This window comes from Schistocerca serialis, chromosome 4 (genome assembly GCF_023864345.2).
Source record: "Schistocerca serialis cubense isolate TAMUIC-IGC-003099 chromosome 4, iqSchSeri2.2, whole genome shotgun sequence".
NCBI lineage: Eukaryota > Metazoa > Arthropoda > Insecta > Orthoptera > Acrididae > Schistocerca > Schistocerca serialis.
In genome coordinates, this window is record NC_064641.1 from 224,876,954 (window position 1) to 224,896,634 (window position 19,681).

Below are 19,681 nucleotides of genomic sequence, written 5' to 3' on the forward strand. Positions count from 1 at the left end.
ATAAGTTGTTGAAAGTCGTTTGTCATGGAAAAACTGGCGACCTCGAACATCATTATGTTTTCCGCAAACAAAGTTGTATTTCACAAATGTTATTAATTGTCTTCATAATGTTAACTACGTATAGTTAACGGAAGACGCAGAAACGGTAATCCCAAACGAATACGTATAGCGTAAGTCAGACGTTCGAATTAGAATAGAGACCCCACGAACACAAATTCGCTGTGGCAGGTATGAAATATAAACTCCGTTACTCGCTCGTTACACTTGAAGGACAGATGTTGAATGGGCCGAAACGAGCCGCCGCATAACAGCGTAGTTGCCTGCTAACTTCGAAAGAAGGTAGATGCGGTCCCTAACGCAACTTATAACGTCGTCGAAAATCAGTGGCGGACGGGATAGCTTTGGTACCCCCTGTTAAAAAAAGGAAAAATGGAGGCGGTACAATTGGAGAGCGATCCGCCTTCAACAACATGCATAAGAAATTCATTAATAGTTTATATATATGCGCAGCGGTAAGCGCTCGGGTTCGTAGTCCGAAGGTCGCCGGATCGAATCTCGCGCCATGCATTTTTTTTATTATTAGTTTTTTGTAATACATACATATATATATATATATATATATATATATATATATATATATCGAATCTCGCGCCATGCAATTCGATCCGGCGACCTTCGGACTACGAACCCGAGCGCTTACCGCTGCGCCACGACGCTGAAGTAAATTATTAATCGTAGAGAGTGTTTCACCGCAACGGTTTCTTTTAACTGTCGATTTTCTCGACAACGGCTGAGAAGTGCATCTTGGTGCTTTGCCACATTACACCTCTGGCTATGAGCTTTTATTATGCGCAGTATGAATCGAATCTGAATTTCACAATTGGCGGCCTCCCCTTGTTAGTAGGATAGTGGCCTTCTACCATCATCTGTCTACAAGTTCAGGTTTTTCAGGTAATCTTTTCAGTCAATTGTACCATAGTTGTACTTGCGATTGCTCCTTCATAACCATTACATTTCATATATCCAGAAACTGTTCAAATAAAATGGTTCAAATGGCGCTGAGCACTATGGGCCTTAAAATCTGAGATCATCAGTCCGCTAGAACTTAGAACTACTTAAACCTAACTAACCTAAGGACATCACACACATCCATGCCCGAGGCAGGATTCGAACCTGCGACCGTAGTAGTCGCGCGGTTCCGAAGTGAAGCGCCTAGAACTGCTCGGCCACCGCGGCCGGCCAGAAATTGTTGCAGCCAGGGATTTGTAAGAATTGACCGAGTCCAGTTGTGACCCAGTTACATTTTATCATAAGATATATTTTTACGCTGTGAGAAGACAGTAATTTGAAATTTCTGAACATTTAAAGCAAACTGAAAATCTTCGCACGTCTTTGAAATCTTATCAAGATGTAACGGAATCTCGCATGTCCAGCTTTTTTTGAGACTTCATTATAGGTAACAGCACCATCTGACAAAAGTCTAAAGTTACTGTTAATACTGTCTGCCCGATTATTAATTTATAATATGGACAGCAACCCACGCTGAAGCACGCCTGAAGTTACCTCTTCAGTTTATTTTAGGGCTCCGTAACTCAATCGGTGAAAACGGAACCCTTATTGGATCACTTTGTCGTCCATCTGTCCGCATGTCCTTTTTCTCAGGAACAGGGAGTGATATCGAGTTGAAATTTATATCACATTAGTGGTCCACGGTCCCATGGCGGTGTAAAGAACTTTGGCAGGTAGCGCGTGGCAGTTCTGCTTGTGTGGCGGAGTGGTACTGCCATGAGGTCCACTGCTGAGCGGGCAGACCTGCTGGCAGAATCTCGAGTCGGTGGCTCTGCCACACTCAGGTAGATGCCAGGTCAAGATTCTAATTCAGTGCAGTCAAAAGATACAGCCGCCTGCTGAGACCCCTTTTCTTCAGGTACGGTTAGAGATATCAAGTTGAAATTTATGTGAAATGCTGAGGTATACGGATCCTTGACGGTGAAAAACATTTAGGCTCATAATTCAATACAATCAAAAGATATGGCTATTTGTGTCACATACTGCGATACTCATAAACAAACTCATTGAAGCTATGGTTGTACTATTCCTCTGTACTGGTGCGAAAGCGTGGAGAACTGCGACGCCACCCTGGGCTCGGCGACGTTTCGCACATAAAGATGACGATACACGCGAAATGAAGGCCAGAGGTCAGAAGTGCATGTGATGCCTGGATGGTCTAATGATGTCACATTGGCACCAAATTCCACCACAACTCTGCTCAACTCTGCCGTGGACGCGCCACACGATGAGCAGGTCGTTGTAGCCCCTCTTACCCAGATTTGACCCCTTCTTTCTACATCTCTGCGATGGAGGTCAGAACCGCGGCGCATGTTATTGAATTCACGCGGTTTTGTCGTGGGTAGGCAAGGAAGACACATCGCCGCTCAGAATCGATACGAAAATGCCTCAGGGAGTGGCATAAAGGGCACAAATGGAACCACCTGTTTCCTTGGAACGCTGATTCCCACACATTTTGCGGTCGAAAACGACCGTTCGCAGTGCGACGAGCAGCAGGCCGACGTTCTCCACAACCATTGACACTGCTGACACCTCCCGGACGTTTCGGCCCTTCTCTAATGACAATGTGGGCCAGCAACCCTATTGAACCTGATCGCACCCATTTGCAATGCAGCGTGACTGCAATTTTGTAATTTTTTCTCTGGTTATTTATTTAATCGTGTCCAAGCCATAGACAACCCACATATTACATATACACACAAATACAAATACAATATATATATGTATAAATAAAACAAACCCAAAAAGGGGAGTCACATTACAATATAAAGATAAACATAGTATATATATCATATCACGTCCCGCCAAAATTCAGCGCATTTAACTGCCACTGTCGTAGCGTTTGCCAGATCTTCTTTCCTGCACACTTCCCCCATGTTGCTGCATTCCAGGAGGTGGTCCATTGTTTGGGTCTGTCCGCACTGGCACGTGTCCGTCCCGTCTCGGTATCCCCATTTACACATGTTTACGTTGCATCTGCCCACCCCAGTTCGTAGGTGGTTGAGGGTTCTCCATAATGGCCATTTTAGTTCATTTCCAGAGGCCAATTGTTCGTTGGGTGAGATTAGAGGTGCCTGGTCTCCCGTAGGCAGTGTTGCTTGCCATTTTGACAATCTGGCCTTTTGTTTTGAGGTTTCGAGCGGTTGAACTGAGGTGAGGAAACTCCGTCTTGATTTTAGATGTGTGTGTGGAGGGTTTTGTCCGAAGAGAGGATGGCGCTGGTCGCGCAGCTGCTTGAGGCGCTCTGCTTCGCTTGCTATAGCTCGTCTGATATTGGATGGAGCTATGCCACTAAGCAAATAAAGTTGGCTAACTGGGGTGGCTCTTAGGCATCCCGTGATTACGCGACAGGCATCGTTCAGCAGAGGATCCATTCGTTACGCATGCGCTGATCTTTCCCAAATTGGGGCAGCGTATTCAGCAACCGAGTAACAGAGTGCGAGTGCCGACGTACGCAAAGTATGTGGGTCGGCACCCCATTTTGTGGAGGTGAGCTTACTCAGGAGGTTGTTTCTTGTTGATAGTTTGCCCCTGACCTTGTCTACTTGCTGTCTGTAAGTAAGTGTGCGATCAAGGGTGACGCCTAAATAACAAGGAGTGCTGCTGAACGCGATCCGTTGGTTGTTCCACGTGACGTTTAGGATATGTTTGGCGTCTCGGTTTCGAAGATGGAATAGGCAGGATAATGTTTTTGCTGCGTTCGGGCGTAGGCAGTTGGCTTCGTAGTATGGCGTTAGACCGTTGAGGGCATTCGTAAGACTAAATTCTATGTCGTTAAAGTTCCGACCCTGCACGGCTATTGCAAGATCGTCCGCATAAGCAAAGCTCCTATTCCCTGGTGCAACTGGTTGATCATTCACATATATGTTGAAAAGAGTGGGTGCGAGGACGCTGCCTTGGGGTAGTCCATTTTTCTGGATACGCCATCGGCTTCGCTTCCCTCCTAGGTTTACGATGAACCGTCTGTTGCTGAGAAGAGTTGATATAATTTGTATCAGCCCGAAATCATTAGTCATAGCGTATATTTTAGTGAGCAGCAGTTTGTGATTTACAGTGTCGAATGCGGATGAGAGGTCTACAAGTACGGCTCCAGTAATTAGATGGTTCTCGCAACCATGCTCTATGAACTGGGTAAGATTCAAGACCTGTCCAGTGCAAGTTTTCCCAGGGCGAAACCCCGCCTGTTCCGGAATTATCTGATGATCAATATTAGGCACAAGTCGATTCAGCAGCATGCGCTCGGACACCTTGTACAAGCAGCAAAGTAATGTTACCGGTCTGAAATTTTTTGGCTCGTCCAATGGTTTGCCGGGTTTTGGAATGGCTATGACCTTGCCCTTCCTCCAGATTTTCGGGATGTTGTTTAGCCGGATACAGGTATTGAAAAGTAGGAGCAGCCAGTTTTTCGTGTACTCGCCAAATTTAAGGATCTGTTCATTCCTAAGGTCGTCTAGCCCTGCTGCTTTGCCAGGTTTCAGAGATTTAAGTGCGGACTCTAGCTCTTCGATGGTAAATGGACGGCTGTAGTAGTTCGTGTCACTTTCGCCACTACTTATTGGGATGGTTTTTGCTGGAGTCTTCGTTTTCCCATTAAGAACGAGTTGGTGCGCTATTTGGTTGGCTATTACTCTTGGTACTTCCGTTTGCTGCTTAGGGTCATTATTTAGCTTCTTAATTGTCTTCCAGGTAATCCGGCTAGAGTGTTTCATGTCTACACTTTCAATTAGATGTTGCCATTCTTCTCGGCGCTTCTCGGTTAGCTGGTCGGTAAGTGCATTTGCAAGTTCAAGAGTTTCTTCAGAGAATGGATTCTCCTCATACTTTTCATTATATGCATCGTATAGTTGCCGGCTGTCTTTCGTTAGGCCCGGTACAAACTCCGTTCTGCAGCCCCTAGGGATATACTTTCTTGATACATTCTGGACGATTTCTATGAACTTATCGTAGTTGCTGGGTGTTGGTTCTAGAGTTTGCAGCTTTTCGTCAATTCCAATTGCGAAACCTTCCCAGTTTGCCCTCTTGAAATTAAATCTTCGTCGAAATGGAATCCGCACTGGCACCACTGCTGAAGTAACTGTGAGTTTGATGGGTCTATCTTGGGAGTGTGGAATAGGACCCAGGACATCTTTCACGCACTCAGTTACCAAGTTCTGACTGACGAAGACGAGGTCAGGATTGTATCCTCTTTGCCACCTACCGCTGTTAAAAGATGGGGGGAGTTTGGCGTCGTGTATGAGACAGAGTGATTCAGCATCTGCCCATGTCTCGACCTTGAGCCCGTCTTCATTAGATTCATTGTATCCCAAGCGTGTATGGTGACTATTGAAGTCACCCATTACAATACTGCCCGTGGGAAGGGGATTATTGTGCGGCAGGTCATATTCGAATGGCGTATTTTGAGGCTTATATATTGATGTTATTGTCATTGATTAGTCTCAACTCTGAGAAGTTCAATGATGTTTTTGTCTGAAAGTTGAAACCCGTCGTAGGCTACTCCCTCTCGTATTAAAATTGCACTTCCGTATTGATCGTCAGGCCGTTCGATTGCCAGTTTCATGCCCGCAATTTTAGGTCTATTGCTGTTTGGACCTCGGTGCGTTTCCTGTAGGCATAGGACGTGACATTCGTTCGATCTGCACAAATCAGCCAGTATATCCTGTTTTTCTCTGGTGCTCAGTGTGGAACCACTAGCGACCGTTGAAAACCATTCGACGTAACTTGAATCTGATCCGAAGTAGAAAAGGATGTTTACTACACATGGATATAATACAAGGTTCTGCATATAGCTGGATTGTTAACGTGCTTAAAAATGATGAAAGTACTGTCCCCATGTCTGGTATGGTAGATCATACATATTATCATGTATTGAAGACCACCAAGCGTCAAAATTCTCGGCAATAAACTATTCTGCCGGCTGTACAGTCTGATGTGGAAGCTCTGTCAAAATCTTCCGTAATTTCTCATAGAAATTATGTATATATAGCTGCCATTTGATGGATTCATGAATAGCATGGTGGATCGCATAGCTTGAATACGTTAAATTCTTAAATGTATGTTGCGAAATTCTCTTTTGTGTCAACCTTTTCATCTAAAAGTAGCAATTGCAACCTACAACCTCAATTGTTTGTTGGATGTGTTCCAATCTGTCTTCCTCTACAGATTTTACCCTCTACAGTTCCCTCTAGCGCCAGTTATGTTCTGATGTTTTAACAGATGTCCTATCATCCTGCCCCTTTTTCTGGTCAATGTTTTCCATGTAGTCTTTTTTCGCCGATTCTGCAGAAAACCTCGTCATTCCTTACCTTATCTGTCTACCTAATTTTCAGAATCATTCTGTAGCACCGCATCTCAAATACTTCGATACTCTTGTGTTCCGGTTTTTCCACAGTCCACGTTTCACTACCATACGATGCTGAGTTCCAAACATACATTTTCAGAAATTTCTTCCTCAAATTAGGGCCAATGTTCGCCAGGAACGTCTTTTTTGCCAGTACCAGTGTGCTTTTTATTTCCTCCTTTCTCCGTCCATTATGGCTTATTTTGCTGCCTAGGTAGCAGAATCCCTTAACTTCGTCTACTTCGTGATGCCCTATTCTGCTCTTAAGTTTCTCGCTGTTCTCATTTCTCCTCCTTCTCATTACTTTCATCTTTTTTCGATTTACTCTGAATCCACATTCTGCACTCATTAGACTCTTCATTCCATCCAATAGATCCTGTAATTCTTATTTACTGAGGATAGCCATGTCATTAGCGAATCTTATCATTGATATCCTTTCACGCTGAACTTTAATTCCAGTCTTGAACCTCTTTTTTATTTGTATCATTACGTCTTCGATGTACAGATTGAGCAGTAGGGACGAAAGATTACATCGCTATCTTACATCCTTTTTAATCCAAGCACTTTGTTCTTGGTCTTCCAATCTTATTATTCTTTGTTTTTGTACAAATTGTATATTACCTGTGTTTCTCAACAGTTTACCCGTACGTTTCTCAGAATTTCGAACATCTTAACTCCATCTTAGGTTGTCGAACGCATTTTGCATGTTGACAGATCCTATGAACGTGCCTTGAATTTTCTTCAGGCTTGCTTCCATTATCAACTGCAACGTCAGAACTGCCTCTCTGGTGGCTTTACCGTTCCTAAAGCTAAGCTGATAGTCATCTAACATATCCTCAATTTCTTTTCCATTCTTCTGTATATTATTCTTGTCAGAAACTTGTATTCATGGGCTGTTAAGCTGGTTGTGCGATAATTGTCGCACTTGTCGGCTCTTGCAAATTTCGTAGTTGCGTGGATGATGATGTTATCCGAAAGTCTGATGGTATATCACCAGTCTCATACGTTCTACACACCAACGTTATTTTGCTGTCACTTCATCCAATAATTTTAGAAATTCCGTTGGAATATTATCTGACCTTATGCCTTATTTGATCTTAAGTCATCCAAAGCTCGTTTAAATCCTGCTTTTAATACTAGGTGCCCTATTTCTTCTCTGTCGACACCTGTTTCTTCTTTGATCACACTATCGGACAAGTCCTCCCTTCATAAAGGCTTCTTAGTATAATATTACCGCACTCTCTTTTAATTTCACCAAAGGTTGTTTTGAGTTTTCTGTACGCTGAGTCCGTCCTTCTGACACTCATTTCTTTTTCGATTTCCTCACACTTGTCATGCAGCCATTTCGCATTAGCTTCCATGCACTTTCTATTTCATTCCTAAGTGACTTGTATTTCTGTATTCCCGAAATTCCTTGAACATTCTTGTACATCCTCCTTTTGTCGATCAATTGAAGTATTTCATCTATATCTACGTGGGTACTCCGCAAGCATCGGTGCGGCGCGTGGCTGAGGGTACCCTGTACCACTACTAGTCATTTCCTTTCCTGTTCCACTCGCAAACAGAGCGAGGAAAAAAGAGCTGTCTACATGCCTCCGTGTGAGCCCTAATTTCTCGCATTTTATCTTCGTGGTCCTTAGGAGCCATGTATGTTGGCGGCGGTAGAATCGTTCGGTAGTCAGCTTTAAATGCCGATTCTGTAAATTTTCTCAATTTTCTGGAAAAGGACATCGCCTTCCCTCCAGAGATTCCCGTCTGAGTTCCCGAAGCTTCTCTGCAACACTTACGTGTTGTTCGAACCTACCGGTAACAAATTTAGCAGTACTCGTGTGAGTTGTCTCGATGTCTTCCTTTAAACCGATATTTGGGCACAAATACCAAGTTTGGGTTGTAAGCCTTATTCCAGCTTGCAGAGTGGAAGGTTCCCTTGTCTTTCACATCAAAGACCAAGTGCATGCTGATAGTTTCTGCCCATTGAGCTAGTAACTCCCCACTGACATCGACGGTGTCATACCGCCAATCCGTGTGGTGGCTGTTAAAGTCTCCAGTGTATATACAAGGGTGATCGAAAGCCGGCAGAACTGTGGAGGTCCAATTCACACTTGGAGGCTTGTACAGGTTGACAATTTTTAAGTCGTTTGTCTGGATTACTATTGTGTAGATGTGGTTAACGTCTGTAGAATCAATTACATGCACTCCGCTTAGATCTGACTTCACATAAGTGGCTATTCCATATTGTGGATGATGGATAGCTTCGACAAGTGTATAACCAGGTATTCGTCCTCTACGCTGAAGATCTTGCTCATATTTGGTATGTGTTTCTTGAATACTGACAACATCAATGTTAAGTTCATGCAGTTGCTTCTGTAGATACTCACATTTGGCAGAGCTTATGCCTTCGATTTTAAGCTGCATAACACGAACTAGGTGTTTCTCGTCTCTAGTTGGATGGTCCTGAAAAGGACGGTTATTACTTATGTTTCCGGGCATATAGTATTTCACCTATGACACTGTTGCTCGTTTAGCACCACCCAGGGGTCACGTGTAGGGTAATATAGGTTGCTACCCACTCTGGCCTCCAAATCATTTATGTACATAGAGAGAGCAGCGGTCCTATCACACGTAACTGGTTGAAAAACACGGAGTTTAAGGTTTAATCTTGTCTAGTATCATATGTATATTGTATAAAATCATCTGCCTTATATCAACTGTATATTGTATAAAATCAACAAACGATTGAATAAATAAATTTAAACTGATATGATACAGATCCCAAATACTCGAGCAGTACTCAAGAATCTATCGCACCAGAGTCCTATGTGTGGTCTCCTTTACAGACGAACCACACTTTCCCAGAATTCTCCCAATAAACCGAAGTCGACCATTCGCCTTTCCTACCACAGTCCTCATATACTCGTTCCATTTTGTATAGCTTTGAAACTTTACGCCCGGATATTTAAACGACGTGACTATGTCAAGCAGAGCACAAAAAACGCTGTATCTGAACATCACGGGTTCATTTTTCCTACACATCCGCATTAAGTTACATTTTTCCACATTTAGAGCTAACTGCCATTCATCACACCAACTAGAAATTTTGTCTGAGTCGTCTTGTATCCTCCTACAGTCACTCAACTTCGACATATCACCAAACACCACAGAATTATCAGCAAACAACCATAGATTGCTGTCCACCCTGTCTGCCAAATTATTTATGTATATATAGAGAAAACAGCGGTCCTACCACACTTCCCTTGGCCACTCCTGACGATACCCTTGTCTCTGATGAACACTCGCCTTCGAGGACAACATATTGAGTTTTATAACTTAAAAATTCTTCGAGCTACTCACATATCTGTAAACCTATTCCATATGGTCGTTCCTTCGTTAACAGCCTGCAGTGGGGCACCGTGTCCAAAGCTTTTCGGAAATCTACAACTGTGGAACCTACCTGTTGCCATTCGGCCATGATTCGCAATATATCGTGTGAGAAAAAGGCGAGCTGAGTTTCGCTCGAGCGATACGTTCTAAAATTCGTGGACATAAGCTCTCAGTCTCAAGAAAATTTATTATATTCGAACAGAATATGTTCAAGGATTCTGCAGCAAACCGAAGTTAGGGACATTGATCTGTTGTTTTGCGGGTCCAGTCACCTGCGACTTTTTTCCAGTTGCCTGTGACTTTGGGCTGCGCGAAAGATTCGCGGTAAATGAAAACTAGGTAAGGGGCCTGTCCCGTAGAGTACTCTTTGTAGTACAAAATTGGGATTCCATCCAGATCTTGTCACTTATTTGATTTCACATTTTTCAATTGTTTCTCTGCGACAGGGATGTTTATTACTACGTCGTCGATAGGGGAGTCTATCCGATGGTCAAATGACGTTATGTTTGTACGATTCTCCTGCGTACATGATTTCTTGAACGAGAAATTTAAAACTTCGGCTTTCATTTTGGTATCTTCAACTGCCACACCAATGTGGTCAACAATGGGCTAGATGGAAGCCTTAGACCCACTTAGCGATTTTACATAGAATCTAAATTTTCTCGGATTTTCTGCCAGATCCTTTGCTAATATGTGACGGTGACAGCTGTTGTATGCCTCGCGTGTGGATCTTTTCACAGACGAACGAATCCCTACTAACCTTTGCTTGTTATTTGTGCGTTCTCTTTTGAACCGAGAGTGCAACAGTCTCTGCTTGAAACTTCCTGGCAGATTAAAACTGTGTGCCCGACCGAGACTCGAACTCGGGACCTTTGCCTTTCGCGGGCAAGTGCTCTACCATTTCATATCAGCGCACACTCCGCTGCAGAGTGAAAATCTCATTCTGGAGTCTCTGCTTCCTCAGCATTTTCCAAATTTCGTTATTACACCACGGTGTGTCTTTTCCATCCTTAATCCACTTACTAGGCACATAACTCTCCAGGCCACGATTTACAATGTGCTTGAACTTTGCCCATAATTCCTGGAACTAAGTGATGTAAATTTACTGTCTAAGTGAGATTCTAACAGTTGCTTATCTGCTCTATCTAGCAGAAACACTTTCCTAGCCTTCTAGACTGACTTATTGATTTTCGTAACCAAATTTGCTATAGAGGCATCATGATCGCTAATCTCCGTTTCTGTACTGACGTTGTCGATAAGATCCGGCCTATTTGTGGCTACAAGATCTAAGTTATTTCCGTTGCTGTGGACTGCCGAACCAGGTGCTCGTGGTTTCTTCGCAGGTACATTCCTTGTGCTTATGCATTTGTTTCGAACTTTTGTGGGTGCCCTTTTTAGAGATGTCCATTCCTCTTCAACTGATCTGCAGCGTATTAATTTGGAGCTTTGTGGATATGTCATCTAAAAGTTTAATACGAAGTGTGTGTTCTGTGTACACTGACGAGCGAAAACATTATGACATTTGGAACGAAATATATCATTGTTTCTGTGTATTAGGTATCCGATACTTGCTTGGTAGGTTTGTGGATATATGTGGCATTGGATGTCTACGCACATGTCATGTAATTCGCGTAGATAAAGGGCCTCTGATTTGCGTACGTCTTGATGGGGCCCTATTGCGCTCCAAATGGGTTCCATAAGATTAACACCAGGCGAATTTCGTCTCCGTGACATCAGCGTGAGTTCACTATAATGATCCTCAAACCACTGTAGCACGGTTCTGGCTCCGAGACACGGTCAATTGTATTGCTGAAAGATGACATTGCCGTCGGCGAAGACATCAAGAATGAAGAGATCTAGGTGGTTCGCAACTGTCAGCGTGTCTTCGATTACTATCGCAAGTCCACGCAAGCGCCAGATAATGTCTCCCATAGGGCGATACTGCTCCTATCAGCCTGCGTCTGTGACGCGCTGATCTTTTCGAGCCACTGTTCATCTGGATGACGGCGTTGGTGGAGACGATCATCGACCTACTGTAGCAAAAATGTGATTCACCCGAAGAGCCGAGACGTTTCCATTAATCGACGGTCAATCCTGATGGTCACGTGCCCACTGCAATGCTAACTGGCGACGTCGTTAGATCAACATGTGAAGATGTAGTGGTGATTTGCTGCGGAGCTCCGTGTTCAACGATGTACGATGAACGATGTGATCACAAATACTTGTGCGTGCACCAGCATTGTGCTCTTTGGGCAGAGATGCCACAGATCTACATCTACATCTACATGGATACTCTGCCAATCACATTCAAGTGCCTGGCAGAGGGTTCATCGAACTACCTTCTCAGTTCTCTATTATTCCAACCTCGTATAGAGCGCGGAAATAATGAACACCTATATCTTTCTGTACGATCCCTGATTTCACTTATTTTATCGTGGTGATTGTTCCTCCATATGTAGGTCGGTGTCAACAAAATATTTTCGTATTCGGAGGAGAAAGTTGGTGATTGGAATTTCGTGAGAAGTTCCCGTCGCAACGAAAAACGTCTTTCTTTTAGCGATTTCCAACCCAAATCCTGTATCATTTCTGCGACACGCTCTCCCATAGTTCGCGATAATACAAAGCGTGCTGCCTTTCTTTGAACTTTTTCAATGCACTCCGTCAGTGCTATCTGGTAAGGATCCCACACCGCGCAGCAGTATTCTAAAAGAGGACGGACAAGCATAGTGCAGGTAGTCTCCTTAGTAGGTGTGTTACATTTTCTAAGTGTCTTGCCAATAAAACGCAGTCTTTGTTTCCCTTCCCACAGTATTATCAATGTGTTCCTTCCAATTCAGGTTGTTCGTAATTGTAATACCTAGGTATTTAGTTGAATTTACGGCTTTTAAATTAGACTGATTTATCGTGTAACCGAAGTTTAACGGATTCCTTTTACCATTCATGTGGATGACCTCACACTTTTCGTTATTTAAGGTCAACTGCCACTTTTCGCACCATTCCGATATTTCTTCTAAATCGTTTTGCAGTTTGTTTTGATCTTCTAATGATTTTATTAGTCGATAAACGACGGCTTCATCTACAAACAACCGAAGGCGGCTGCTCAGATTTTCTCCAAAAGCGTGTATATAGATAAGGAACAGCAAAGGGCCTATAGCACTACCTTAGGGAACGCCTGAAATCACTTCTATTTTACTACGAACTGTGACCTCTCTGACAGGAAATCACAAATCCAGTCACATAACTGAGACGATATTCCATAAGCACGCAATTTCACTACGAGCCGCTTGTGTGGTACAGTGTCAAAAGCTTTCCGGAAATCCAGAAACACGGAATCGATCTGAAATCCCTTGTCAATCGCACTCAACACTTCATGTGAATAAAGAGCTAGTTGTGTTTCACAGGAACGGTGTTTTCTGAACCCATGTTGACTGTGTGTCAATAGACCGTTTTCTTCGAGGTAATTCATAATGTTCGAGCACAGTATATATTCTAAAATACTGCTGCATATCGATATGGGCCTGTAATTTGGTGGATTACTCCTACTACCTTTCTTGAATATCGGTGTGACCTGTGCAACCTTCCAGTCACCATCTGTCGTACTTTACACGGCAGACAAGGCTCAGAACCTCACGTTCTGTGAAGAGTCGTGGACGTCCAACCGTTTAGCGTCTAGTAGTGGTTTCACTGTCCTTCTTCCTCTTTCCGTAGATGCTCAGAAGAGTAGCACGTGAACAGTACCTGCTTCGCCTTTTTCGAGATAATTCAAAAAAATGGCTCTGAGCACTATGGGACTTAACTACTGTGGTCATCAGTCCCCTAGAACTTAGAACTAGTTAAACCTAACTAACCTAAGGACATCAAACACATCCATGCCCGAGGCAGGATTCGAACCTGCGACCGTAGCAGTCGCTTCGAGATAATTGTTCACAGGTTCTGCGTAATAATAATCAGCCCCTCGTCAAAGTCGCTTATCACAATGGAGTTCCTCATTAGCAGCCCGCATCTTCACTAAGGTGATCCTCCGTCAGTGTCTGTTCCGCTTGCATACTTTTGTTACTGCGTCACGTGTCTGCAACGCCACCACGCGGCATCCAACGTCGCAGGGGGCAATGGTCCACATCTACATCTACATCTACATGATTACTCCGCAATTCACATTTATGTGCTTGGCAGAGGGTTCATCGAACCACAATCATACTATCTCTCTACCATTCCAATCCCGAACAGCGCGCGGGAAAAACGAACACCTATACCTTTCTGTTAGAGCTCTGATTTCTCTTATTTTATTTTGATGATCATTCCTACCTATTTAGGTTGGGCTCAACAAAATATTTTCGCATTCGGAAGAGAAAGTTGGTGACTGAAATTTCGTAAATAGATCTCGCCGCGACGAAAAACGTCTTTGCTTTAATGACTTCCATCCCAACTCGCGTATCATATCTGCCGCACTCTCTCCCCTATTACGTGATAATACAAAACGAGCTGCCCTTTTTTGCACCCTTTCGATGTCCCCCGTCATCCCACCTGGTAAGGATCCCACACCGCGCAGCAATATTCTAACAGAGGACGAACGAGTGTAGTGTAAGCTGTCCTTTTAGTGGACTTGTTGCATCTTGTAAGTGTCCTGTCAATGAAACGCAACCTTTGGCTCGTCTTCCTCACAATATTATCTATGTGGTCTTTCCAACTGAAGGGTGTAACACTCCGGTTTAATCTACTGACTTATCCCGCTCGATCGGGATCTGATAGCAGCCCAAATAGATAATAATTAATGTGACCGTGTACCTAATGGGGCTGGCAATCGGATTGGACTGCTACGGAGTTGTTACATTCCATTTTGTCCTTCTCGAATGCTGTAATAATAAAATGTCTGGTGGCAAGAAGAAGAAGAACACAGCTTCATTAATCAACGACCTATATTCATCACAAAAACACCAAAGTAAGGAGACAGCCACAGCCTTCGTCGTACAGAGTTAAAAACGGCTAATCTCAGCACAGGCCCTTTAGTTATTCATTATCGTCACACGCAATTTCAATCATTGTAATCCAACACTACAATCCAACACTGCAATCCAACACTGCAATCCAAATGATGCCGGCGCGGTAGACGCGTAATTACAAATATCGGCACAAAAATATCACTGAATCACACTAGTAATTATACTTTTTCACTTTCCCGAATATTCCTAACACGAAAGGGTTAAACCACGGCGATGGCCACTCCCTTTGTCGGTACGGTCTTGCATTCCAGCAACAGACCTCCACCCGGCTCGGCCCACAGCCCGTACCACACACTACTGCTCTCTCAACACTCGCTCTCGCTCTCGCAACCCGACACACACTATCGATTGTTTGTCCTGTCGACCTGTGCTGTCGCAAAACTTATAGTAAGGGCCTACGGACCCCTTACAAGTTGTTCGTAATTTTAACACCCAGGTACTTAGTTGAATTGACAGCCTTGAGAATTGTACTTGTTATCGAGTAATCGAAATCCAACGGATTTCTTTTGGAACTCATGTGGATCACCTCACACTTTTCGTTCTTTAGCGTCAACTGCCACCTGCCACACCATACAGCAATCTTTTCTAAATCGCTTTGCAACTGATACTGGTCTTCGGATGACCTTACTAGACGGTAAATTACAGCATCATCTGCGCGCAACCTAAGAGAACTGCTCAGATTGTCACCCAGGTCATTTATATAGATCAGGAATAGCAGAGGTCCCAGGACGCTTCCCTGGGGAACACCTGATATCACTTCAGTTTTACTCGATGATTTGCCGTCTATTACTACGAACTGCTACCTTCCTGACAGGAAATCACGAATCCAGTCGCACAACTGAGACGATACCCCATAGGCCCGCAGCTTGATTAGAAGTCGCTTGTGAGGAACGGTGTCAAAAGCTTTCCGGAAATCTAGAAATACGGAATCAACTTGAGATTCCCTGTCGATAGCGGCCATTACTTCGTGCGAATAAAGAGCTAGCTGCGTTGCACAAGAACGATGTTTTCTGAAACCATGCTGATTACGTATCAATAGATCGTTCCCTTCGAGGTGATTCATAATGTTTGAATACAGTATATGCTCCAAAACCCTACTGCAAACCGACGTCAATGATATAGGTCTGTGGTTTGATGGATTACTCCTACTACCCTTCTTAAACAATGGTCATAATGTTTTGGCTTAGTGTAAAGTCATGTGGCCTTGATGGATTGGGAACTCTGCAGGGCAGTGCGGAGTGGCTGCGCGGTTTCAGGCGCCATGTGACGGATTGCGCGGCCCCTCCCGTCGGAGGTTCGAGTCCTCCCTCGGGCGTGGGTGTGTGTTTGTTGTCCTTAGCGTAAGTTAGTGTAAGTAGTGTGTAAGTCTAGGGACCGAAGACCTCAGCAGTTTGATCTCTTAAGAGTTCACACACATTTGAATATTTTTGTACCCTGAAGGACAAGTCCAGCTGCCTAGTTGTACAGGTTTCCCTCCTTCGCTTACGACGCCACTGTTCCTCTGTGTAGCGCGGTGCTTTTCCTCGTTGCAGGCGTGCTGCTCGGGGTGCCTCTGATGAGCCGCCTGCTGCGGCTCTCGGACACCACGGTGGTGATGGTGGGCGCCGTCGCCCACGCCACCGCGCGGCTGCTGTACGCCTTCGCCAGCACTTCCGTCCTGCTCTACGTCGGTAAGTCGGCTGCCGCTTCCCAGTCGCATCGAGCTGCAACGGGGCGGCGTCTTCAACCCTAGTAATACCAGAGCGTTTCTCATAACGCACATTAGCAAGGGGGGGGGGGGGGGCTACTTTCTGCCCATCCTACGTCCTAAAGACAATTTTAAAAAACTTCTTCCATTCTTGTTGACTTACGCAGGGTGAACATTAATAAAACCGACAGACTGCAGGTACGGATTCCTGTCTGTGAAATTAAGAAAAAATGTCCTTCGAACTTGTGTCCGGAAGTGCACGGAGTGCGTGCAATCGTCCCGGAACACAGTAGAGAGTTGCATCGTATCCACGTCGCAACAAATTTTCAAAGTGACCTCCATGGGATGCAATGCATGAGTTCACACGTCGCATCATGGACTGCCGCACTCTTTCGCACGTTCTGACCTCTCTCCAAATAGTGTCACAGTTGAAACTTCCTGGCAGATTAAAACTGTGTGCACCGACCGAGACTCGAACTCGGGACCTTTGCCTTTCGCGGGCAAGTGCTCTACCATCTGAGCTACCGAAGCACGACTCACGCCCGGTCCTGACAGCTTTACTTCTGCCAGTATTTCGTCTCCTACCTTCCAAACTTTACAGAAGCTCTCCTGCGAACCTTGCAGAACTAGCACACCTGAAAGAAAGGATACTGCGGAGACATGGCTTAGCCACAGCCTGGGGGATGTTTCCAGAATGAGATTTTCACTCTGCAGCGGAGCTCGCAGCAGAGCTTCTGTAAAGTTTGGAAGGTAGGAGACGAGATACTGGCAGAAGTAAAGCTGTGAGGACCGGGCGTGAGTCGTGCTTCGGTAGCTCAGATGGTAGAGCACTTGCCCGCGAAAGGCAAAGGTCCCGAGTTCGAGTCTCGGTCGGTGCACACAGTTTTAATCTGCCAGGAAGTTTCATATCAGCGCACACTCCGCTGCAGAGTGAGAATCTCATTCTGGCAGTGTCACAGTTGTGGTGAACATGGTGTTGAAGGGTGTGCACATCACTAACTGGTTGAGCATAAACAACGATTTTCAAGTGCCCCCGAAGGGTTTAAGTCTGTGATCTAACAGGCTATTCTACAGGTCCTCCGTGTCCTATGCAGCATCTGGAGGAGATTTTGTTGAGGGTTTGGTTGGGTTGTTTGGGGGAGGAGACCAGACAGCGAGGTCATCGGCCTGATCGGATTAGGGAAGGATGGGGAAGGAAGTCGGCGGTGCCCTTTCAAAGGAGCCATCCCGGCATTTGTGTGGAGCCATTTAGGGAAATCATGGAAAACCTAAATGAGGACGGTCGGACGCGGGATTGAAGCGTCGTCCTCCCGAATGCGAGTCCGGTGTGCTAACCACTGCGCCACCTCGCTCGGTTCTGTTATTGAGGTATCGGCTCACTGTAATGCGGGAATAGGGTTGTCCTCCGTCAGGAAGAAACACATTCCTGATTCGGAGTGGCGGAAAAAAGGTTCCGTGAACATGTGTCCTCAAATGCTTCGCTGCCACTGTAGATGGCGCTGACGAATGAAAATTCCTCTGGACACATGTCATGTGTTCCTTGTGTGCTGCAGGCCGTGTGATTGACACAGCGTAGTGTAAGCAGAATTGTCGATACGTCGGGAACAAGCCGAGATGGTGTTTGTGTACGACCAAACATATGGAAACAGTAGAGAGGTGGCACAGCTATTGCCAAACAGATCTCCTCACAGGCAACAACCGCATCACACATTTCAAACCCTCTTTGGGCATTTTTGTGATCATGGGTCCTTACAGATAGAGAACGTGCAGGGAGGTGGCGCACTGTGGACTGTGTGTACACACTATTTGGAGGACCGTGTTCTACAGGATGTTGAGACAGACACTACTACAACCTGCAGGTGTAAGCCAAAGTACGATTATGTGTATCCTGCATGACAACCACTACTATCCCTATCGCCTGCAACGAGTGCTACGATTATCAGGAGCGGGTTTCTTCCTATTGGAAGGATTTTGCCGACGGTTTTTGTACGAAGCTGTCACACTTATGGGAGCTGAGTGGTCAGCGTGGCAGACTGTTAATCCTAAGGGCCGGGGTTCAATTCCCGGCTGGGTCGGAAATTTTCTCCGCTCAGGGACTGGGTGTTGTGCTGTCCTAATCATCATCATTTCATCCCCATCGACACGCAGGTCGCCGAAGTGGCGTCAAATCGAAAGACCTGCACCAGGCGAACGGTCTACCCGACGGGAGGCCCTAGCCACACGACATTTCCATTTATACTTATGGGATTTTTGTTGTCAGTCGTCTTTATAGATGAAGCAACCTTTACCACAACTGGCTTCATTAGTCTGTATGACAGACAGTTCTCGGGGAACTGTTGAGGCGTCTCATCAGCTTCGGTTTGGCCTCAATGTTTGGACAGGGATTCTTGACGACCGCTTACTTGGACCGGTTATTATTCCACAACATCTCAATGGAGTAACATGGACTACCTGTGATTTACTCTGCCTGGGCTGCCTGAGAATGTGCCTTTGGCAGTACGACAGATAATGTGGATGCTGCATGACGGAGCACCACACCACTTCTGCATTACAGTTCACCGATACCTTAACGACATCTTCCCTCGACGATGGATATGAACACAGAGGCCTGTCCCATCACATGCTAGACCCCCGTAGTTAAACCCGCTGGATTTTTACCTCTGGAGCCATCTGAAAAGCGTTGTGTGTACTCAGCCAGTTCATCATGTGCAGACTCTTCATCTGCATGTCCACGACGCCTGTGACGCTATTTGGAGAGAGCCCAGAACATGCAAAAAGTTCGGGAATCCGTGATGCGACGTGTGAACGCTTCATTTCATCATATGGAGATGACTTTGGAAATTTGTTGTGGCTTGGATGCGATGCAACTCTGTACTGTGTTTCGGGACGATTTGTTGTTGTTGCACACACACCGTCCATTTCCGGACACAAGTTCGTAGGACCTGCTTCCCCGATTTCCAGTCTGAAATCCGTACCTGCACTTTGTCGGTTTTACTAAAGTTCATCGTTTATTAACAACATACATTTCAAAGCTATATTGATGTGTAACTAGGGTCCTGAACCTGAAAATATATTTTAACAAACTGTTCGCTATATCAACACACTTCGAGTAATGTGTACTACCGGTGGGAGGTGGGAGTGTACTTTATGCCTATTCTAAAAAAAATGCAGATTTTGTTTATTGTTGCTGATTTTTATTCACAACAT

The 19,681-nt window shown here is 44.9% G+C and overlaps 1 protein-coding gene and 2 non-coding genes across 3 annotated transcripts in view; 2 read left to right on the plus strand and 1 right to left on the minus strand.

The window, feature by feature from the left end:
- The window catches only part of LOC126473754 (proton-coupled folate transporter), a 298,864-nt gene that overhangs the window by 233,920 nt on the left and 45,263 nt on the right, over positions 1–19,681 (plus strand). The window contains exon 7 of the mRNA XM_050101010.1: positions 16,320–16,457. Within this exon, the coding sequence (XP_049956967.1) occupies positions 16,320–16,457 (138 nt within the window). The remainder of the gene's footprint in view (positions 1–16,319; positions 16,458–19,681) is intronic.
- Trnas-cga (transfer RNA serine (anticodon CGA)) lies at positions 16,932–17,005 on the minus strand. Its single transcript has one exon. It is a non-coding gene; the product is annotated as a tRNA-Ser (tRNA).
- Trnas-cga (transfer RNA serine (anticodon CGA)) lies at positions 17,279–17,352 on the plus strand. The gene has a single exon. It is a non-coding gene; the product is annotated as a tRNA-Ser (tRNA).